The 20,777-nt window shown below is 64.2% G+C and overlaps 1 protein-coding gene across 1 annotated transcript in view; it reads right to left on the bottom strand.

Annotated features, from left to right (window-relative positions):
• The window catches only part of LOC113193187 (ephrin type-B receptor 2), a 99,198-nt gene that overhangs the window by 25,540 nt on the left and 52,881 nt on the right, over positions 1-20,777 (bottom strand). Inside the window, exons 3-4 of the mRNA XM_026403586.2 lie at positions 7,540-7,695; positions 6,202-6,537 (exon numbers count right to left, since the gene is read on the bottom strand). Of these exons, the coding sequence (XP_026259371.2) occupies positions 6,202-6,537; positions 7,540-7,695 (492 nt within the window). The remainder of the gene's footprint in view (positions 1-6,201; positions 6,538-7,539; positions 7,696-20,777) is intronic.

Below are 20,777 nucleotides of genomic sequence, written 5' to 3'. Positions count from 1 at the left end.
GCCGGAGGGAGGGAGAGAGGCCGGGCCGGGGTGGGCTTTAACTCAGCCCCCGCCCCAGCGGCGGGCCAGCAGAGGGCTCGCAGGACTTCCGCGACAGCCGCCGACCACTGGCCCCCAGCCCCCTGTCCCCCGGAGGCAGCGGCCTCCTGCCTCCAGGTCAGGGGCTGCCTGCCACCCTGCAGCCGCCCCTCGGCCTGTCCGGGCCCTGGCCGGGCACCCGCCCCCAGCAAGGCTCTGCGGACGCCAGCTCAAGGGGCAGCTGTTCCTCTGAGTGTTGGTCTCTTAGACCGCAGTGGCCTGCCCAGGGTCGGGGGGCGGTTCTCCAGACCCAGGAGGATGCTCAGGACGGGTCTGCACAGAGGCCTCTCAGACAGCCTTGCTTCCTGCCTCGGGGCCTTCACTCTCGGAGACAGGCTGGGACACGGAGGGACGCGCAGGGAGCCCGCTGGGCGTTCCAGGCAGGAAAGTCTGCAGGGCAGCACGGGGCCTCCCAGGGGACCCAGGCCCACCAGCACCCGGACCCCAGGTGGCAGGAGGCCTGGGCAACCTGGCCCAGCACCCTGTGCCTCGGTTCTCCTCTGTGGATGGGGATGACGACGAGGACCCTGGTTACGCGGGGACCACCGCTTGGCGAAGGGCCTAGCACAGGACCTGACCCAGGGGAAGGGCCCAGGGATCCCCGGACAGCAGTGCTGCTCCCAGGCCACCATGTGACCCAGGTCAGCTACCGCCCTCTCTGCACAGGTCCCTCACCTGCAGAATGGACCGCGGCAGACACTACCCACTGCCAGCAGACTCCGGGTCTCTGTTTCTCAGATTAGCAAAATCCTGGTTCTGCCCAGTGAAAAGTCTTACATTTTCCCAAGCTCTCTGGTGATCAGAGTGGCCATGTGACAACCTGCTCACCAATAGGTATAAGCCGGTATACTGTGTAGGATTTCTAGGAAATCTCCTTAAAAGGGAGGAAAGTCTACTCTCCTTCCATCCTGCTGCCTGGGACATGGGTGGGATGGCTGGAGATACTGCAGTCATTAGGGCCCATGAGGACAAGAAGCTGAGTTTTTAAGAGTCTGGCCTCCGATCATCCCACGGGTTGCTGTAACTCCTGTCTTCCAACGTTCTTTACGCATAAGAAAAAGACCACCTCCATTTTTTCTAAGCGCCTGTGTTAGGCTGGCTGTCCTCATGGCCCCTCTGTGTCCACACTCCTTGCCCTGTGACTAGGCACGCCTCTGGCTCCGACTTTGGGCCTGGCCTGTGACTCGCTTTGGCCAACTGTGACATAAACAAACAGGATTAGATAAGGCAGGGGCTTGAAGAGGAGCCTGCTGTCCCGGTTCCCTGTGACTGTCCCCAGAAGGTGTCCAGGCCACCCTGCTGGGAGCCCAGACACGTGGAGCGAGCCGTTGTCCCAGCGGTCCCAGCCAGGGCCCCCCCAGGCTGGCTGACAACCGTCAACCCCTAAACGGGCCACAGAGCCCTGGCAAAGCCCAGCCAAAGGGCTGCCGAGTGACCGGAGCAGATGGCCTGCAAATCCTCAGACGCTCCTGGCCAAGCCCAGGGCCATGGTCCCCGCAGGGCTGCCTCGCGGGCCACCGAGGTGGTGGCGTTCCCCGGGTTTGAGATGAGCGGCGGCCAGCTCTCATTCCTCTCCGCGTGCTGCACAGTGAAGCCGTGTGGATGTCACTTCAGGCCAGCGCTGGCCTCCCGGGGAAGCTCCGGAGGATCAGAGAGCAGGACGCAGGCGGGGGCCGGGCTGGGGGGCTCCCTCCCCCCCTTTCCCTCTCAACCCTCTTCCCGGGGCCTGGGCTCACCAGGGGCCCCGTGGCCTCTTTCTCTCTGATCCTCTTGGCCTCCCAGGGAGGGAAGTAGGGGAACGTGTTCCAGCCAGTTCTAGAGACTGCGCCACAGCGGGGCAGAGGATCAGAGGCGCCGGCTCTCACTCGGGAGGCAGGGAGGCTTCGCAGAGTTGAAAGTCTCTCCACGAGGGAGCCACGTGGCGGGTGTCACAGGGAGCGACCCGGACACTGGGCGAAGCGTGGGCTCTGTGATCCTGGACAGTCACTCAGGAGCCTCTCTGGGCCTCCGTTTCCCTCTCCGTAAAGGAAGGTGTGGGCGCTGAGGAACTCCAAGTCCCCTGCGGGTGCCGGTGGGCATCAGTGGGTGGCCTTCCGTGAGGCAGAACCCCTGAGATGTCGAAGGCTCCGGGCAAGGACCTGAGAGAGGACTGAGGAGCCCAGGGTGGCCCCAGCTGACCCTCTGCAGGAGACAGGCCTCGCTTCTCTGCACGGACCTGAGGTCCAAGGACACAGATCCTCCCGAGTGCCTTCAGCAGGGACACGTCCTGCCGACACTGATTTTCACCTGACGGGGTCCACACTGACCTTCTGATCTTCCAGCAATGGGAGGTCCTAAGTGATCTGACACAGCCTGGGAGCACTTAACCACTGATCCACATCCCCAGCCCTTTTCAAAAAGATATATATGTTTTTAGGGACAGGGTCTCAATGAGTTGCTTAAGGCCTCACTAAGTTGCTGAGGCTGGCTTTGAACTCGATCCTCCTGCCTCAGCCTCCCAGGCCGCTGGGATGACAGGCGTGGGCCACGGCGCCCCTGGCCAAGTTTTCTGTAGCTAAGTCTGCAGGATTTGCGAGGCAGCCATGAGGTCAGATGCTATGTAGTGTCCACCAGTTGTGTGCTGGGTGCCTCGTCCATGCATTGTTGGTCCCCCTGACCACAGGCATAGCCGGAGTGACAGGTGCGTGCCACTGCGTAGCTGAGGCATCTCTGCTTGGTGGGGCTGCTGGGCCCAGAAAGGACCTGATGGGTGAGGGCCGAGGTCCTGGTAGATGAGGGCCGAGGTCCTGCCTCTGCTCCCATGAGACTTGCTGAGAAGGAGGAGGGGACAGCGTCCTGCCGGGTGCAGCCGCTCAGAGCTGCAGAGGGCAGCCTGGCTGTGGCACGGCGTCCCATCTCCACACAAGGGCGGGTCTGGCCAGCACTGGGTCCTGGTCATCGAGCTCTGTGTCTGACTGCTGGATGGCCGAGGACAGGTCACTTAGCACTCCACACTCTGCTTTCCCTTTAGGGGACAACGAGACCTGTGCATGGCCCTTGCTAAGGGCCTCGACCAGCCCCGGGCACGGAGAGCCGCGGCCGGGTGGGAGCCGCGCGGAGGACCACAGTGAACGCAGAGGCTCCGCCTCTCGAGGGCCCCCCTGTGCCAGGCTCCTCGGACACTGGGGCCATCAGCGGACCCCCTGCTGGCAGCCGGGTGTGGTGACAGCCCGTGGGTGGGGGTGTGGTTGGAGCAGCACAGCGACTTGCCCGAAGCCCAGAGCCAGGTTTGCCCGGCGCCTTCCCACGGCTCCGGAACCGCAGAGCGCGGGCGGCGGGACCTGCCCCGGCCACATCCCGAGGGCTTAGGTTGTGTCCGGCTCAGCCTGGAGGTGGCCGGGAGCCCTGCGTGGACTCTCGGAGGACGAGCCTGTGTTTCTGAAGCGCCACCCTCCTTCTGCCCCCAGCTCTGCCCGTCATTTGGATGTTGCTGAAATGCCACCTCCTCGGGGAGCTCTCCTCGCCGGCCACCCCTCCTCCTGTCCCTCTGGTGTTCCTGTTTGTGTCAAGGGCCATGATGGCAGCGTGGCCGAGACCGTGGACTCGGGACGGCTGGATGCACTCCCTGGTGGCGGGGCTGGACACGTTGCCCGGTCTCTCCCGGTCACCCCGGTCCTTCCTCAGGCCAGGGGTCGCCAGCAGGGCCAGTCGCCTGCCCAGAGAAACACTTGTCCCTGGTAAGGCAACCAGCTGGATGTTCAGGTCCAGCTGACCACGGGACCACGGGACGTGGAGTCCCCGTCCCCGTCCCCGGCCTTGTCCCCCTTCTCCACACCCCACCTGACTCCACGCTCACCAAACCCTTCTGCAGATGTCCACTGACCGTGGGCTGCGGGCCGTGCCCTTCTAGTGCCGGGAAAGCTGTGGCGAGGACAGGCAGGCCACCGCAGTGCTGAAGGTGGGGGACACAGACGGGGCCAAATGATGGGGACACAAGATTTCCACTGTGACAACCTGAAGGCCCCTGCGCTAGGGCCAGGAGAGTTCCTAACAGTCCAGGGAGGTCCACCAGACGGGCTGACACCCAGCTCTGCACAGGAGGGCCCGTCCCCGCAGCACCCCGAGCCACCAGCAGGCTTCCTAGAAGACACTTGTCCTCTCAGGGTCCCCGCGGGGCAGGGGGCGCCCGCCACCAGGGAACGGCCCGGCTTCCTCTCTGCCCCCCTCCCGCCCCGTTGGGGGCCGGGCTTCCCCAGCTCGGAGCTGCGCCAAGGGGAGGCTGCAGATCTGTCAGGGGGTCCCGGCCGACGGCTGCTGGCCCCAGGGGTCTCTAAGGATCTCGCTTAGATCCTGCCCCCCGCGGACCCCAATCAGGGGGACTTCAGGGCACCTGCAAGAACTGCAGGCTCAGGCTCCCGTACAGACCCGCGGCCACACAGCGTCACACGGTCCCAAACAGCCACACTCCTCAGACACCGCCAGGGACAGCAGAGCCACCTTCAGCTGTGTGGACCCCAGTGGACACACGCCTCAGCCCCGCTCCCAGGGCCCAGAGCCAGACACACCCCGTCCACAAATGCAAGTATCAATCAGAGGCCACACGGCCACAGTCACCTGGGTCACACACACAGGGTGACACGCCCACACATTCTCACCCCACCCCACTCATCACAGCCAGACCCTCAGCCGACTCCAGGTCCCTGGACGCAGCCCGGACCTCGCCCACGTGCGGAGTCCTGGCCGGTGCCTGCCTGGCACTCGACTGGATGGTGACTCCTCCGAGCGCCATCTGTGAGATGGGGACAGGGAGGCCTTGGGGTCCCCTGGAGGTGGGGCGTGGAGAGCACTTGTCCACCGGATGGCGCTGCCGGGCACCCTCTCGGGCCTGGGGACTCCATGTCTTTCTACTGTTGGTCCTTCCAACTGCGGGCCGAGTCCTGCCTCCTCCGGGAGGCCTTCCAGGGCTGGCCATGGCCTCCCCCTCGGGACCTCTGCGTGCCTGCTATGGGCGCTCTGCCCTGGAAGACAGCAGAGTGGCCGCTGGCCCTCCCCTGGCCGCCCTTGGCTCCTTGGCCCTGCTCACTGCAGGGGGTCAGCACGGTGTGTTGAGTGAATAACAGGGTCACACGCACAGTGTCCATCAGGGGACCTTCCACCTGGGCACCGAGGTGTGGTTGGTGGTCTCCTGGGGCCTGGAGGCTGGCAGGTGGGCATTGCTGGACACTAGAGGTCTCAGGTGAGCCTGAGGGTGGCTGTCATGGTGGAGACCAGCCCCAGAGGAGGGGGTGAGGGGCAGGCTGCCCTGGCTGGCCACTGCGTGTGTGTGTGCGTGTGTGTGTGCGTGTGTGCGTGCGTGCGTGTGTGCGTGTGTGCGCGTGTGTGCGTGTGCGTGTGTGTGCGTGTGTGCGTGTGTGTGTGCGTGTGTGCGCGTGTGTGTGTGTGCGTGTGTGCGCGTGTGTGCGTGTGTGCGGCAGGACCACTGAAGGTGAGCCTCAGGGGAGGAGGCTCTAGGCCGTGACTCCTGCTGTGCATCTACTGATAGATCAGAGTGGGCTGAAGCCCTGTGGGAGCTGCTGGGTGTTGGCCCTTCTCCCTTCCACCATGACCAAGGGCTCAAGTCCAGCCTGAGGTGACACCCCAGCTCCCTGGGAGGCCACATGACCAAGGCCTTTCCCACAGGATGCCCAGGAGCCATGGGTACGACTCCTGCCAACCCGGCTTGAAACACCTGTCTGCCCGGGTCTCCTCCTCGTCACACTCTCCTACCACACAGAGGAGCCGCGGGGGGGAGGGGACGACACGAGAGGAACCTGGGTCCCCGAGTCTCCTGGGGACCACCTGCTCTCCTGAATTCCTCGCCTCTGGACTCTTCCACAAGAGGGAAATACATTTTTTGTGTTCTTTAAGCCACTGACCATTGGGGCTTTTTGTTACATCAGCCAAACCTTAACCTCCAGGAGTATACATTCCACAGAAGGTGGCACTGTTCTAAGTGCCACTCACGCAGAGGGACACCGACGCTCCAGGGTGTGTATCCCATGCACAGCCTTTGAAGAGAAGAGCTCTCTCCGCAGACGGAGGGAGTCTTCCCTGAGGGCTGGCAGGGTCACGTGGCACAGCGCGACCCCCGCCCCCGTGGCTCACCTGCTTGGTTGGTGGTGATGTTCACCGAGGCGAACTGGGGCGAGAAGGGGCTCTGGTCGGTGACGCCATTCACGGCCTGGATCTCGAAGGTGTACTGGGTGTGGGCCAGCAGGTCGCTGATGTAGATGCGCGGCTCCGTCAGGCCCAGCTGGCGGGGCGCGTACTGCACGTTGTCCCCACAGCGGGTGCAAGCGCCCCGGCCGGAGCCGCAGCTCTTGCAGATGATGTTGTAGACGAGATCCTCGCGGCCCCCGGAGTCGCGCGGAGGGGTCCACTCCAGCATGAGGGAGGTCTCGTTGACACTGGAGATCACAGCCTGGGGGGCGGAGGGGATGGCTGGGGGGGGAGCGCGTGAGTCAGAGGGGGCCCTGGGGGCTGTCCCCCAAGAGACCCTCTGCCTGCTGCCGGGCTCCAGCCCAGGCCTCCCAAAGGACTCTTCCAAATCCTCACCTGATGGATGTTTCTAGAATCTGAGTTATCCTGCTGTGGATCTGCTGAAACCTTTCCTCCTGGGCCCCAGCCTCTGAATCCGTGTTACTAGGGACAGGGTTTTGTGTGCAGGATACCCCTACAATATCTATCTCCCCCTCTTTCCTCACCTAAGAACCCACCTTTACTCAGGATAGCAATATGTCCAGCTAAAGACCATGTTTCCCAGGTTTCTGTGATTAAATGCTGGCCAATCACAAAGGTCAGAAGCTATTAAATAAGGCTGTGTCTTAAAAGGGAGACAGACAGGAACAGGAAGTCCCTTTTGGCCTTTTCCCTTTCCACTGCCTAGAATGTGTATGACGGCTGGAGCGACAGCAGCCATGTTGGACTAGGAAGCGACTTTAAGGATAGAAACCACATGTTATGGCTGGCAGAAAGAGCCACGTCCCAGAAGTGGTCATGATTTTCATACTACCCCAGGACGGCCTACCCTGGGCTCCTTGCATGGAAGAGAAGAAATCTGCATGGTTTAAGCCACTGGGATCAGCTCTGTTATTTACAGCTGACTGGGACTGGGGTTATGAAACTGCCCCCTTGGTCACCTTTCCTGGAGAGCCCTGGCCTGTGGTTCTGACAGCCGCTGCCAGGTTAGAATACCGGGCAGCCTTGGTGCCGCAGGACCCCCGCCCCACTGTGCTGGCTCTGCTGTGGAGCCTCCCAACCCCGGCCCCTCTGTGAATCGAGACCTTGACTTTATCCTCCTGGCGCCTGAGCAGAGGGCGTCAGGAGACAGAGGTCAACTCCATGGCGTCCACCGTGGGCAGTAGCGCCACCCCAGGTGCTCGGCGCTCTCGGCAGCCTCCCACCCTGTTCCCCGCGGTCCGGCAGGTGCACCCTCGAGCGTACTTGTGCAGGGCATGTCCAGGGGGTCCAGGTCAGCTCTGTAGTAGCCATTGCGGCAGACACAGTTGGTGGCCCCTTCCGAGGTGGTCCGGCTGTTGATGGGGCAGTGCGTGCAGGCCTCGTCCCCTTGGTTGGCCTTGAAGGTTCCCGAGGGACAACCTGGAGGAGAAGACGAGGGGGTCATCAGGGAACCGGTTCACCACACCAGGACCTGATCCTGGGAACCACCTCCCGAAGTCCTGGGGACTCCAGGTCGAATGGGGCAGCTCTGGCCCATCCGGAAGGTTCTCGACCACCTGGCTCCTTTCCCTGAGCCGTCTGGGTTGGCCGGGCCTGTATCTTCCCTCCCTGCCCAGCTTGGCTGTGCCGCAGCCTCTAGGGTCCACCCTGGGAGGCCTCCGAAGGAGTCCGAGGCCGTGTCCAAGGTCCGTTCTTGCTTTCTGACGTCCAGCTGGCCACCGGCCATTAGCTCGTAGCTAGGGTCCCGGGTTCCAGACCGGGAGGGGGTTAATGTCATAAGAGAACTCCTGCGACAGCACAGGGTCAGTAGAGAGGGTCGTGGTGAGCAGAGGGTGCTGCCCTTGGGCTCACGCACACCTGCCCGAGTCCCTGCTCCGTCTTTTACTTACCGTGTGGCCCTTGACCAGTGGCTTAACCACTCGAAGACTCAGTTTTGCTATTCATGAGACTATGAGTCGAAGGCCCCTTTCTGCAGGTGACCATTTATTGAGCACAAGCGCGTAAGGGGCACCTAAGTCCTTACAGAATTGAGCGCCCAGTTTGACCTGTTTATTAACTGCCGGGGCCTGCAGTACCAAGGACAGCCTGAGGGGGCAGTGTTTGCACTTGGCCTACCCTTGTCATTCTGGGTTGGCCCAAGGACGGTGGCTTTGGCCCCACTCTGGGGTCCAGGCCCTGCAGCTCGGAGCACACCGTGAGGTTCCACTGGAGGCACGCGTGTTCGCCTCTTCCCTTCCCTTCCTGTGGCTCCTGGGTGGGGAGTCAGGTGGTCAGTGCTATCCGTCTCCCAGCCTCAGCCTTTGGGGGTTCAGCACCCCAGGTGTGCTGTGATGCCTCAGAGGACTGAGTGAGGGTGAGGGAGTGGGCGGGCAGGAGAGAGCTCCGGAGGACAAGATGGTCCTGGGGACTAAATGCTGCTAACTCCTCCATAAGCCCCTGCCCTGGAGCACATTGCCCGCCCAGGTGCTATGCAACCTTGGACGAGTTGTTCGACCTCTCTGAGCTGCAGTTTTCTCAGCAGTGGGTAAACAGAGGACCTGCCACCTAGGGGGACCCCGGCGAGCGCAGACCTGGAGCAGGGGGGAGGAGGGGCTGCCGCCCCAGTCCTGGGGCTCAGTGGAGGAAGGGGGTGCTCACAGAGGAACCCAAAGGCACCTGGCTGGACCTTGCCTTTCTGCCTCTTGGGGGAACTTCTGTGAGATGGCTCCAGAGAGACCTGGCACCCGCCTGGCTGAGGCCTCCCTGACCAGGCCCCGTGGGCTCAGCCAGGACTTCGACACAACCCGCCAGGCCCCTGTGACGCCGATGACCAGGCCGGGAAGGCGAGGGTCCTCTGGAGCTGGGGCCTCCGCCGTGAGGGGCGGCAGCCAGGGCTTGGGGTGCACAGGGCTGGCATCCACTGTCTCCGTGTGATGCCTGGCCCTGGCCCAAGGGTTGACCTGTGCGGACCTCCAGACCCCCAGTGCTGGCCTAGGCCCCAGGGAGGGTCCAGAGCCTCCCTCCTGACCGAGGCCCGGGGGTCGCAGCCCCAGGTCAGGAGGCTCCTGGCGCCTCCCAGAGAGCGCCTGCCCAGCTCAGGGGCCTGCGCATCCACTGGCCAGTTCCTGGGCCCACTGGAGGGGGCCGCTCCCTCCTCTGGGCCGTGCCAGCCCCTCCATCTGGCCCGTCTTCCCCTGCCCTCTCGCCTGCGAGCCTCAGCCCCTCTCAGGCTCCCCCCCCCCCGCCCCCCGCAGCAGTCTATCTGGCGGCTGGCACCGAGTTTCCTAAAACCTGCTCTTCTCTGTCCCAGGAAGCGGCCTGATGTCCTCCCCCCCTTCGCCCCCTGCCACCTGTCAATTACCAGGTCTTTCCTCCTCAGCGGGTCCTATCCCTGCTCTTTGTGGCCGCTTCCCGCCCCCGCAGGCATCTAGAAAGCTCTTCCCGCCCACTCCCCAGCCTGGCAGGGCCATCTGGCCTCCCCGCCCACCCTCCAGAGCAGGCTCTCTGAGGCAGACCTTTCCACGTCACTTGACAACGCACAGTGGCAGACAGTGGAATATTATTCAGCCATAAAAAGGAGCGACAGACTGATACAGGCTCCCGGATGGGCAAACCTGGAGACGCTGCTGACTGGGAAAGAAGCCAGGCACCAAAGTGTGGTTCCATTTATAGGAAATGGGTCCGGGGAGGTGCATCGAAGAGACAGAAAGTCGATGTGTGCCTGCCCTGGGCAGGGGCTGGGGGAGAACGGGAGATGTCTGCTAATGGGTAGCAGGGTTTCTTTGGGGGTGACAAAAGTGTTTTAAATTGATTGTGGGGAGGCTTGCGTGATTCTGTGGATGCTCTAAATCCATTAAGCTGGGCACTCTGGGCAGGTAAGTTGGTGATCTGTGCTAATGTCCCCACGAAGCCGCGATTCCAAACGCTCACGATGAGTCTCGTCGCCCAGGGGAGGCCGGAGCTCCTCAGGGCCCCGTGCGCCCCCTGGGCTGGTGCTGCCCCTCTCTAGTGTGGAGTCACCGTCCCAGGCCCACCCATGTCTCTGGGCTCGCCCACCCTGGCCTCTCGCCTGGAAGGCCCCCATCCCACCTGTTCCAGGTTCCGTGAGACCCCGGCAGGTTTTGGTGCCCGGCTGGGCTGTAAGCCCCCCACCCACGGTGCCAGCGCTCTCGGGTGGGGACGGCTGATGCCGGAGGAGCTGGGGGAGTGTCCAGATCAATTCTTTTGTTGGCCTGTGGGGAGACCGAGGCCCAGAGTGGAGCGCACGGATGGAGGGATGGATGCGGGAGGCAGAGGCGGACCTGGTGCGGGGCCACTGTGCCACCTGGTGTGTTCCGGGGCTCAGCCCCCAACCACGGCTCTCCGTCATAGAGGGGCCTGGTGGCCGCCGAGCACAGTGCCCAGACAGCGCACTGCTCCAGGTTCTTGGGACCAGGCAGGCGCCCCTCCTGCCAGCATCGGGGTCTCAGGAGCAGACACGGGAAGAAGCCAAGGGACGGGAGCCGCAGGCCCGGGTCAGCAGAGGGAGCAGGCAGAGCAGACATGCTGTGGGTGATGGGACCCAGGGACGGGCCACTCTGCCTCCCGCCCATCCCCGTGAGCTCCATGGGGAATCACAGCTGCGCTCCCCCAGGGCTCCCTCCTGCCCTTCAGGTCACGTCGCCAGCCCTGCCACCAGGCCCTGGGTCACCCCGAGGGTCTCCCTGCCCCTGCCAGCCACCCCCGCCTCGTGGGCTGCAGCCTGCGGGTCACCAGGCCGTTCCCACCTCTGGGCCTTTGGCCACGCTGTGCCCTGGGCTTGGACGCTCCCCCTGCTCCCCCCAGGATGGGCTCCTTTTCCTCCTCCAGGACCTCCTAGGGCCACACGGACACCCCGCCCGGGCTCCAGCGACTCCTGCCCACCTCCGTCTCTGTTCCTCTGCGGGCCCCGTCACAATTAGCAGTTGCTCTAGAGACAGTGTGTCAACCTGCGAGCTGCCCAGACGTCCCGGCTCTACCCCGCGCCCCACGCCCCATGCCCTACCCGGCCTCCCCCAGCCTGAGGATGGGCAGACCTGCCCCTGTGCAGGGCACACAGGAAACAGTGGAGTGTCTGCCGTTTCCTGGGGTGTGTGCTCCCCGCCAGGGCGAATTCCAAGCTCCCAACCTGAGATGGCGGAACACGGAAGGAACGTGCGCCCACAGCTCGCAACCTGGGCCGGTACAGACCAGGCCACCACCTGGGCTTGTCCGACCTGGGCTTATCTTTGTCCTGCCCCCTGGTTAGTCAGCTTTGGCTGGAGGAGGGGTTGAGCCTCCACTCTCCCCGGCACAGGATCTGGCACATAGTAGGTGCTCGGCCAACTCCATCTGCTGAACGGCAGGTCTGTCCTTGGACAGTGAGCAAGTGGAGGGCCGGGCTGTGGGCGTGGGGGTGGGTCTCCCCGAGGCCCTCAGCACAGGCCACGGAGACGCTGCCCGTCGACACTCACCTGCCCCGTGAGGACATAACGACTCTTGCTTTTTAGACACTTCCCAGGTGCCGGGCCCCACGCTCGGAACTCACTAATTCTCTCTCTTAATCCATCTCTGCCCACTGAAGTAGGTACCATTATCGTTCCCAGATAAGGAAACGGAGGCTCAGAGGGGTGAAGCCATCCCCCGGAGGCCACACAGCTAGCCAACGGCAGGGCCCGGTCGGACTTCTGGTCTCTGACTTCAAGGACCTTGTGTCCAGAGGCAGAAATCATCAAGAGGCCGAATCTCGGGCTGGAGACCACCTTGTCCGGCTGAGCGGGGTCACTGGGCAAGATGGAGGCAAGGCCTGGCACTCCGACCCAGGGCTCCCGCACGGAGCAGCCAGCCGGCCTGGCCTTCTGAGGACGCCCGTACCCTGGGCCAGGCAGCCCCGGGTGGGTCGGCAGGCCGCCAGCTGGGGACGGAGAGGAGGATTACAAGGAAACAGATTTTCTCCCTGCTGCCCCCCGGGCTCCGGGGATAGGTGATAATTGACCAAGTGAGCCCCGAGTCAGGCCGCGCGGGCTCCATCTGGGCCTGGCATGGCGGGGCTGCTAATTGGCACCGAGTGGCTGGCCTGCTGCCTCTGCTCACCCCTCTCCTCCCAGAGACGGCGGATGCCGCCTTGGAGTCAACCGCTCTGTCAGGCCCCTTGCGCCAGACAGCGGGGTTGGCAGGGGCACGTCTCCCTGGGGGTCCTGTGGTTGAGGCCTGTCTGCGGCTCCAGGTGGAGGTGGCATCTGAAAAACCGGCTGCCCGCACCCGCATTCCACCTCCCGCTCCCCACCCTGAATCAAGTCAGTGCCTCTCCTTTGCTGTGTGACCATGGGGAACTCCCCTAACCTCTCTGGGCCTCGGTTTCCTGTCCATACGACGAGGATGATAACAATCCTGACTCTCTATCTGTGGAGAGGATCACAGGAGATAGTCAGAGACAAGCGCCCACAGCTGCGGTTTCCTGGCTCACGGTGAGCTACCGTCGCACAGGTTAAGGGTCACTCATCTGAAAGGTGTGGCTCGGGAGAGTTTGGGAGTTCAGACCTGAGAACACTAGCACACAGCTGGACAGATGTCTTGGGCAGGGGACCCACAAAATCCATTTGAGTTTCGCGTGCACCTCCAACTCCTAGCCTGAAAGGAATCTCCCACTATTTCAAACAATGTTGTCCCGGGACAGCTTCCCGCGTGGGGGTTTCCTCCCGTGGTGTCAGGTGAGCGCTGTAAGGTTCCGGGTTTGGGAGCATTTTGGATTTCAGATCAGGGATGGCCAGCCTGCACCATCTGTTCCAGGCCTGAGCTCGCCACGCGCCTGGAGCTGCAGAGGGGGACCAGACAGGTCCCTGTCCCCGGGAGGTCAGGCCCCGCTGGGGATGTGGTGAGGCATTTCTCGAGCCTGTCGCAGATGCCAGGCGCTGGGACATCAGGACCCTGGGGCTGAGCAGGGGCTGTGCCCTCCCACCCGGCCTCACGGCTGCTGCCCACCTCCTCGGGGCTCCAGGCCTCCACACCCCCGCAGAGGCCGGCGCTGGCTGGGCACCTCTGCCTCCTCCCGAGCAGCCGGGCTCTGGCGGTGGACGGACGCGGGCACCGGCGCTGGCCCCGCGTTTGAGACTCCTTTGTTTTCCGAGGCTCCCTGAGCCCGTGCCGGGGCGGGTCTGCGTGCCCTGCGGCTGGGGGTGCTGAGGGCTTCACCCCCTCAGGTTGACCTGCCTCCGTCCCCCCGGGCTGGGCTGGAGCTGGATCCTCTGGGCCATGAACAGAGCCGGTGGTGGCCCCGGGGACAGAGAGGAGCGTCTCCCTTCCAGCCGGCAGGCCTCAGAGGCACCCAGGGCTGTGACCTCCGCAGGCCCGACGACCTTCCATGCAGGAGAGGGTGCTGACCCCATTTTAGAGATGACACCGAGGACAGGGGAACCCTGTCTGAATTCACGTGGGATCTGGGGCCAGGTGACGCGATCCGCTGTCTATTTTCTTTCTGAAACATCTGCCCCCGGGTCCTCATGTCCCTGGATGAAGCATGTCCCTCTCACTCCGTCCCTGGGCAGAGGGGCCCCCGTGCCGTGTCCCTCACATGCTGTGGCTGGGATGGGGCTGGGGACCGTGTCAGCCGCTGGCAGGACACAGAGGTCAGAGGCAGGAGCAGTCCACACGCCTCCTTTGCCTGAGGGAGGCACGGGGTGCCTGGACTTGCCCTCTGTCCAGTCCCTGCCCCGCTCCAGACCCTCGGGTGGTTCCCCTGTGCCTGGGGGCTCCACTCGGCCAGGCCTCCCCTCTGGGGCCGCGGGTTCCCACCCCCACCCTGGGCTCTGGCCCTGGAGGCAGCAGCGTCCCTGATAAGCTGTCCTGGGTCTCTGGGGCCCTCCCAGGCAGGTCCCTCGCCCTGCAGGCTGTCCCAGTGCCCGCCGGCTGACCCCGGTCCTCGATCTCGGCCTCTGCCCGAGTAGCCTTTAGTCCTGAAGGGAGGCTTCCCCTCCCAGGGCTCTGCCACCGCCCGTCACCCGGGATCGTCACCGTCTGCCTCCCCTACCAGGCCAGCAGCAGAGAGGACGGGTGTCCCAGCTGGTGGCCGAGGGGTGACAATGGCCCACATGGTGGCATCTTGTGCTCAAGGTCAGCCAGCTGACGCTGCAGAGGTGCATGGGGGTGTTTCTCGGCCATCCCCCAGCCCTGGACCCCAAGTCGGCCCAGCCCTGCGCCTCCCTTTGGCGCGCCCCACTCCCGCGCCCGCCCAGCGGGCCGCCCCATTCCTCCAATTTCCTCCCAATTAATCAAGCTCTGAACTTTTTAATTATCTGCCTGGGGGTGGCTCCTGCTCTGCTGAAGCAATTAAGGACATTTCCAATGCTGCCTGGCCGCTGCGCCGTGTTGGTTGACCAGGTCCTGGTGGCGGCAGGGCGTGGAGGAAGGGGCTGGGGACAGAGGGTGACAGGATCACGGTGGCACCTGGGCTGCTGGGAGCTTGTCCTGGGATCTGGGCTGGAGCTGTTCCAGGGACCTGGGGCCACCCTGTGGAGTGTCACCCGCCTGGGTCCTTCTGCCACTAGCCTCTGACCCCAAGATCCCGGGCCTTTCCCAGGTGCCAGGGGCTGGCCGAGTGCCTTATGACGGCATCGTCCCCAGACCTGGGAGTAGGGACTCCGTCCATCTCACAGGAAACGGCGGCTCCAACCCTTCAGCCGCTTCAAGAGGCAGCTGGAACCTGGAGCCACTTCCTGGAGGAGATGCCACCCGAGCGGGAGGCCACCCTGAAAAGCAGGTCCTTCCCGGTGCAGGGCTGCAGCGAGGGGGTGCTCTGGGCAGAGGGGCAGCCTGGGCAAAGGAGGCCAGCCTGGCCTGGGGGGGACTGGAAACGTGCAGGGTGGCTGGAGCATGAAGGTCACCGCTGGGGGAGGCCGCAGGGGAGACCGGGAGGCCGGAGGGGAGACGGGGAGGCAGGAGGGGAGACGGGGAGGCAGGAGGAGAGACGGGGAGGCCGGAGGAGTCACAGAGCTTCCACCATATTCTAGGCTAAACCCCTCATGTTGTGACTACAGAATACACGGCCCAGACAGAGACAGTCACTTGCCTGAGGTCACACAGCGAGTCCAGGGATCTGACACCCAGATTTGGAGGGAAGAAAGAAGCTCAGGGGAGCAATGGCGCCATATTGGGTGGCCTCCTGACTGGCTTCCTGCTTTCATCCTTGTCCATCACCCCACTTTCTGCCAACTGCAGTCAGCTCTCCGAAAGGCAGAAGGGGATCCTTTGCGGCGAGGATCGCTCCCATGGCCGCTCTGCTCAGGGGCCGACAGCTCCCGCCTCACTTGGAGTAGAAACTAAGAACCTACAGAATCACCTCCTGTCACCCTGCCTTTTACCCACTGACCATTCTGGAGTACGTGGACCTCCTGCAGCCTCAGGGCCTTTGCACCTCCCCACCCATCACTGGGTTGATGCCACACACGGCACCCTCCTGAGAAAAAGAGGAACGATCGATCGGGAACCCCCTTCGCCCCAGCCAGCGACCTGCGACCATCGACCCTCGCTGCACCAAGGCCTGGGGCGTCCCAGCCGGGAATCCTGGGACTCGGACGCTGGGAGAGCAAGTGTTAAGGTGCCGTCACCGCGTGCCCAGGGGGAAGCCGGATGTGCTCACGGGCCTGCCACATCTGGCCGCCGGCCCCAGGCACATCTGGCTCTGTATAGACAGGTGGTGAGCGGTCCCAGAGGTGGGGTCCTGGAGGTGGGGCGCCTGGCGCAGGAGGTGGTGAGGCCCTTGACGGAGCTGTAGCCCCGGGTCTCCTGCAGGGGTCCTGGGTGAGGGTCATGGCAGGTGGCAGGGTCAGGGCCCAGGACGGGGCTGCCAGGCCCCCAAGTCCCGTGTCATCGCCATCGGCCTGGCCACCTGCTGGGGGCTGGGGGCTGGGAAAGGCCCCTCCCCCCTCTGGCTCGGGTGGGGGCCTCTCAGGGTCACCTCATGCAGCACTTCCCCTTCTCGGCCCACCTGCGGGAGCCCCGGGGCCAAGCCTGCCCTCCCCCTCCCCGTGTCCCATGAAAGCCAGGGTCATTAATAAAGGACACGATTAGCTGTCAGCCAGGACACGTTTGGAATTCCTCACCTGCTCGGTGAGTGGGTTAAAGCAACAGCCCGCGCCCCCGGGGCGGCCGCCACACACCTTCCAGGGGCCCTGTCCCCGCGCCCGGGGCAGGAGGGGGCTGAGCTTTGCCGGCTGCTCTCAGGTCCCAGCCCGGGGGGCAGCTGTTTTCCAGGCCAGTGGACAAAGTGACGAAGCCAGACGGAGCCCTGGCAGAAGGTGTTTTGCTCAAGCAACTTGTGCGAGGCGGGGCGGAGGCTGGGGCTGGAGGACCGGGGAGCCGCCGGCCTCCTCCTCACCCCCCTGAGGAGCGAGGGTGGAAAGGCACCTGGCTCCTGCCAGAGGGGAACGACTCGGCTTCTCTCCCGGTTCTGGGTGGACCCGGCACTGCCCACCCGGTGAGGCCTGCTGCCGAGGTCCCCAGGACCGTCCCAAGCTCTAACGTGGCTTCTACACTCGGCTGGGTGCTGGGGCCACGGGAACGGCGGCAGGGGGGACTGCGGTGGCTGCCCCCGTGGAGTGGACGGTCGAGCGGGCGGGGGACAGCGGCAGGAAGCAAGGGAGAGGTAGACAGTTGGTGGGGACCTGGGGGAGACCATTACAGGCTCCAGAACTTTCTCAGAGACTTTGGCAACAAATTCTAACGGTGCTGGGGGGGGAGCTCCCTAAAGATAGGACCTCAGGGCGTCAGGTCGGGGACTGAGAGTCGGGAGGTACTGGGTGCCGGGTACCCCCTTGCCCTGTGCCCCAGCTACACATGACCCCAGACAGAAGGGACGACCGTGGCCTGGAAGGGGCGTCTTGTCCCAACAACACCATGACACTGAGATCCATCACCCCCATCCCAGATCAGAAACTGAGGCTCAGAGAAACCATGCCCAGCCTCCAGCCTCAACACCTCAGCTCAGGGGCCTCGGCCTCCAGCGCCGGCCTCTCTCTCTCCCTATCTTCTTTGGGAGCTTTCTAGAACCACTGCTTCCCCCAGTGACCCAAAAGCTGGTCTCCTTGAGCCCGGGCACCTCTGGTTTGAATGACAATGACAACTGTACTCGAGGGGTCTCAGCACTTGGCACCCCAGGGAGGGGGAATCAGGAAATACAAACAGGGGGGGCTCTCCACATTCGTACTGAGGTCCCCGACGGGGGGAGGGACTAGACTCTTTCTCCCTCCTACGGGTACAAAAACCGTCCTCCTCCTCCTGTTGGCTTCTGGGGAGCAGGAGGAGGCCTCAGCTAACCCAAGCCATAAATCAAACGCACAAGATGTGGCTTGGCAGCCGTCCCAGTGAAAAAGATCTGGGGGTTTGAGTTGACCACAAGCCAAAGGCTGCTGAAAAAGCCAATGTGGTCGTAGGCTGTTGGACTAGGAGGGGAGAGACGGCCCAGCTCCTCCCTGCTGCTCAGGCTGGGCTGGCGGGAGCGGCAGGACACTCCAGGGGGGTCCAGCTACGAAGTCTCCAGGTAGCATTGGACAGGCCCAGGGCAGCGTTAGGGGGGCCCCGCTGGCCCTGGAGCGTTCTGTCACAGACCCTGAGTGGCGTGAGCTGGCCTTCAGCTCACATGGCCTGAGCATTCCTGGACACTGGCGATTGGCGGTCACCTCTGGGTTTCCCCAGGGCCTGCCATTGACTGCTGGAGGGACGATCAAAACCCCACGGACTCTTTCTAATGAGGACGTTGGGCCAGGTCTGCAGAGGCACTGGGCTCAGAGCCCGGCCTCGAGGCTCACTGCCGAGCGGGGAGAGCTGCTGCCATCAGCTAGGGGGGTCCGGGAAGGCTCCCCAGAGAGGGGGCCATTGGAACAGGGTTTTGAAGGATGCACAGGAGTCTGCCAAGGCTAGAAGTCAGGAAGGACATTTCGGACAGACAGAACAAGGGCCGGGAGGGGTCAGGGCAGGGCAGGTGGCTGGAGCCTGGGTGCTGGGGGAGGAGGTGGGACGTGAGGCAGGACAGGTGGTCTGGGATCCTGTCACAAAGGGCTTTGTGTGCCCCTGAGGGAGGCCCGGGTTCATCTTCTAAGAGTGGGGACGCCAGTGACCCAGGGAGTCCTCATCCTGGTCACCTCGGCCCTCCCCTCCTTGGCCTGCCGGCCCTCCCCTCCTTGGGCTCCAGCCTTCCTGGTCTGGCCTCGACGGCCTCCCCTGCCCAGTCCCCACCTCTCCCTGCCTCCTCTACTTTCTCCAGCCCTCCCCCGCTGTCACCATCCCCCTTCCTCATTAGAAATGGGCCGGGAACCTACTCACAGGGCAGCCACCGTTTACTGAGCATCTACTGTGTGCCAGGCTGAGGGGCGCGTGGTGGGGAGGGCTGTGCGTCCCCGTGGAGAGGGACAGGCTCTGGAGCCCGGGAACACCTGGCTCTGGACCCTGGGTCCCCCGGCCTGGACGAGCTGCTCAGCTCCTCCTGCCTCTGTCTCCCACTGGAAAGGGGTCTGTTACAGGACTTCGTGGAGGGAGCCTTTGGCCATCCCCGGCCGGGATGGGGCCTGACCTGCCCATCAGGGGCCCGGCCCCCTGGAGCCTGCTCCCTGGCCTGGGCGTGGGGACTCAGGGCTCAGTGGGGGCCCAAGCTGGGGGGCCAAATGCCCGCTGGGTGGGTAGTTTCCCCCGAAGCTCGGTGCCTGGGCTACAGGGGGAGGGGGCGCTGGGCCTGGGACCCCTGAGGAGGGTCCTTGACAGCGGAGTTTCCGGGAGGTGGTGACGCTCGCCCGAGCTGTCTAGAAGGACAGGGAGCTGGACAGGACACTGAAGAGGGCCAGGCCAGGCCGGGGAGCAGGCGGCTTCACGGGCTGCAGCTGGACCCCAGCGTGCGGGCGGGACGGGCAGATGGGCAGGCAGCGCCGCGCAGGATGCCTCCGTGTCCAAGTCTGCGGGAGGCAGCGTGCGACGCTGCAGAGGGCTGGGCAGAAGCTTGCCTGGTCCCTGCCCTGGAATGTTCTAGAACCATAAAGCCTCCACAGCAGAGCCGGGCCCAGGGCATCAGAGGTGCCGCTGCCGGGCTCCTTCGGGTCACACTGATCCCAAATGCTACCGGGGACAAGTGATTTCTTTCAAAGTCACTTTGAAATTTCCATCCCCTAAGCTCACGAAGGTCCCGCACCTTCTTAGGGTTAAAGGGTCAGGAGTTGACTGTTAGAGGCGGCGGCAAGATCTTCAACACCAAGTGGCCTTTGGCCGTCGGCCAGGAGACTGGGCCACACGGTACCCAGGCCCAGCCGTGTCAGGGCGTCCCCCGTGAATGGAGCCTGGCCTCGGAGCCCCTGGACGTCTCCTCTATTTGGACATGGGGCCCGGGGCTGCTGTTCCCAGCCCAGGTGACGGTTGTGTAAGAGAAGGAAACAGAGGGAGAGAGACATGAAAGCCGGGGACGATGACAGACTTCTCATCCCATAAACCCTTCTCTTATCTTAGCCCTTATAAAGACGGGGGGCTGGGGGGTCCCCGAAAACAGCCTGGAAGCTCATAAACTCGCCAAGCCCTGAGCTGTGGCCCCGAGACACCGCGATGGGGACGGGCAGGCGACTTCTGGAGAACAGCGGCCACCGAGAGCACCCAGGCTGTCACCACGTGAGGGCCACGGTTCCCGCGGCTTCCTCGGACCGTGTGGCCGCCCTGTCTGGGGCCTCTCCTTGGGTGACATTTTAGCTCTTGGACTCTGATAAACAGCGGGCTCGCCCGGGGCTTCCTCTGGCTGATGGTGTCCTCAAAGCACGTCAGGGAACACAGGTCGGTCCCCTGCCCAGCGTCACAGATGCCGCCAAGGGCAGAGCAGGGGTCTCACCGGAGTGGACGCCACGCGCCTTCCCGCTCCCTCTCCCCACACCGAGCGGGACCCACGGCCGGGTGGCGTGACTCGGACCGCAGGTCCCCTCCTGAACCAGGGGCCTGGCGCCCTGGCCAGCTGGGTCTCCTGGGGCAGGCAGGGCAGGGCGGCGGTCAGCGGTGCACACGCAGCCGCCAGGGTGCCTGCTGGCTCGCCCCAGCTCCCCTGCACCCAGCTGAGGGCCATGGCAGGTCTGGTGGCCTCCTGTGCCTCAGTCTTGCCATCTGCAGGATGGAGGCGCCGGCTCTCCCTCCCGAGGTGTGGAGAGCGTCACGGTGAGCCCCCGGGCAGCGATGGCCCCCAGAGCCCAGCAAGTGCCGCCCCGTGTCAGAGGCTGTCCTCAGTCGGATCTCCTCTCCGGGGCTCGTGTCCTGTGTCCACAGCCCTTTCGGGGCAGCCAGCGGCCCGGGCCACCTGCCAGCCCTGTCCCTGCAGAGGAAGCGGCCTCTGGGTTCAGACCCCAGCCCAGCTCTCGCGGCCGAGGCGCCCCACAGGAGCACAGGGCTCTGCGCCGCTGTCCTCTGGTCTGTGACGCGGGCTGCTGACACCTGTCAGAACAGAGACGGGCGCAGGGGCTGGGCACGCGGCCGCCCGGTGCCTGCTTCCTGCTCTGCCCGGCCTGGAGGAGGTG

The sequence above is a fragment of the Urocitellus parryii genome, chromosome 11 (genome assembly GCF_045843805.1).
Source record: "Urocitellus parryii isolate mUroPar1 chromosome 11, mUroPar1.hap1, whole genome shotgun sequence".
Lineage (NCBI taxonomy): Eukaryota > Metazoa > Chordata > Mammalia > Rodentia > Sciuridae > Urocitellus > Urocitellus parryii.
The sequence above is the reverse complement of the archived record's forward strand: the minus strand, read 5'-3'. Positions and strand labels throughout refer to the sequence as shown.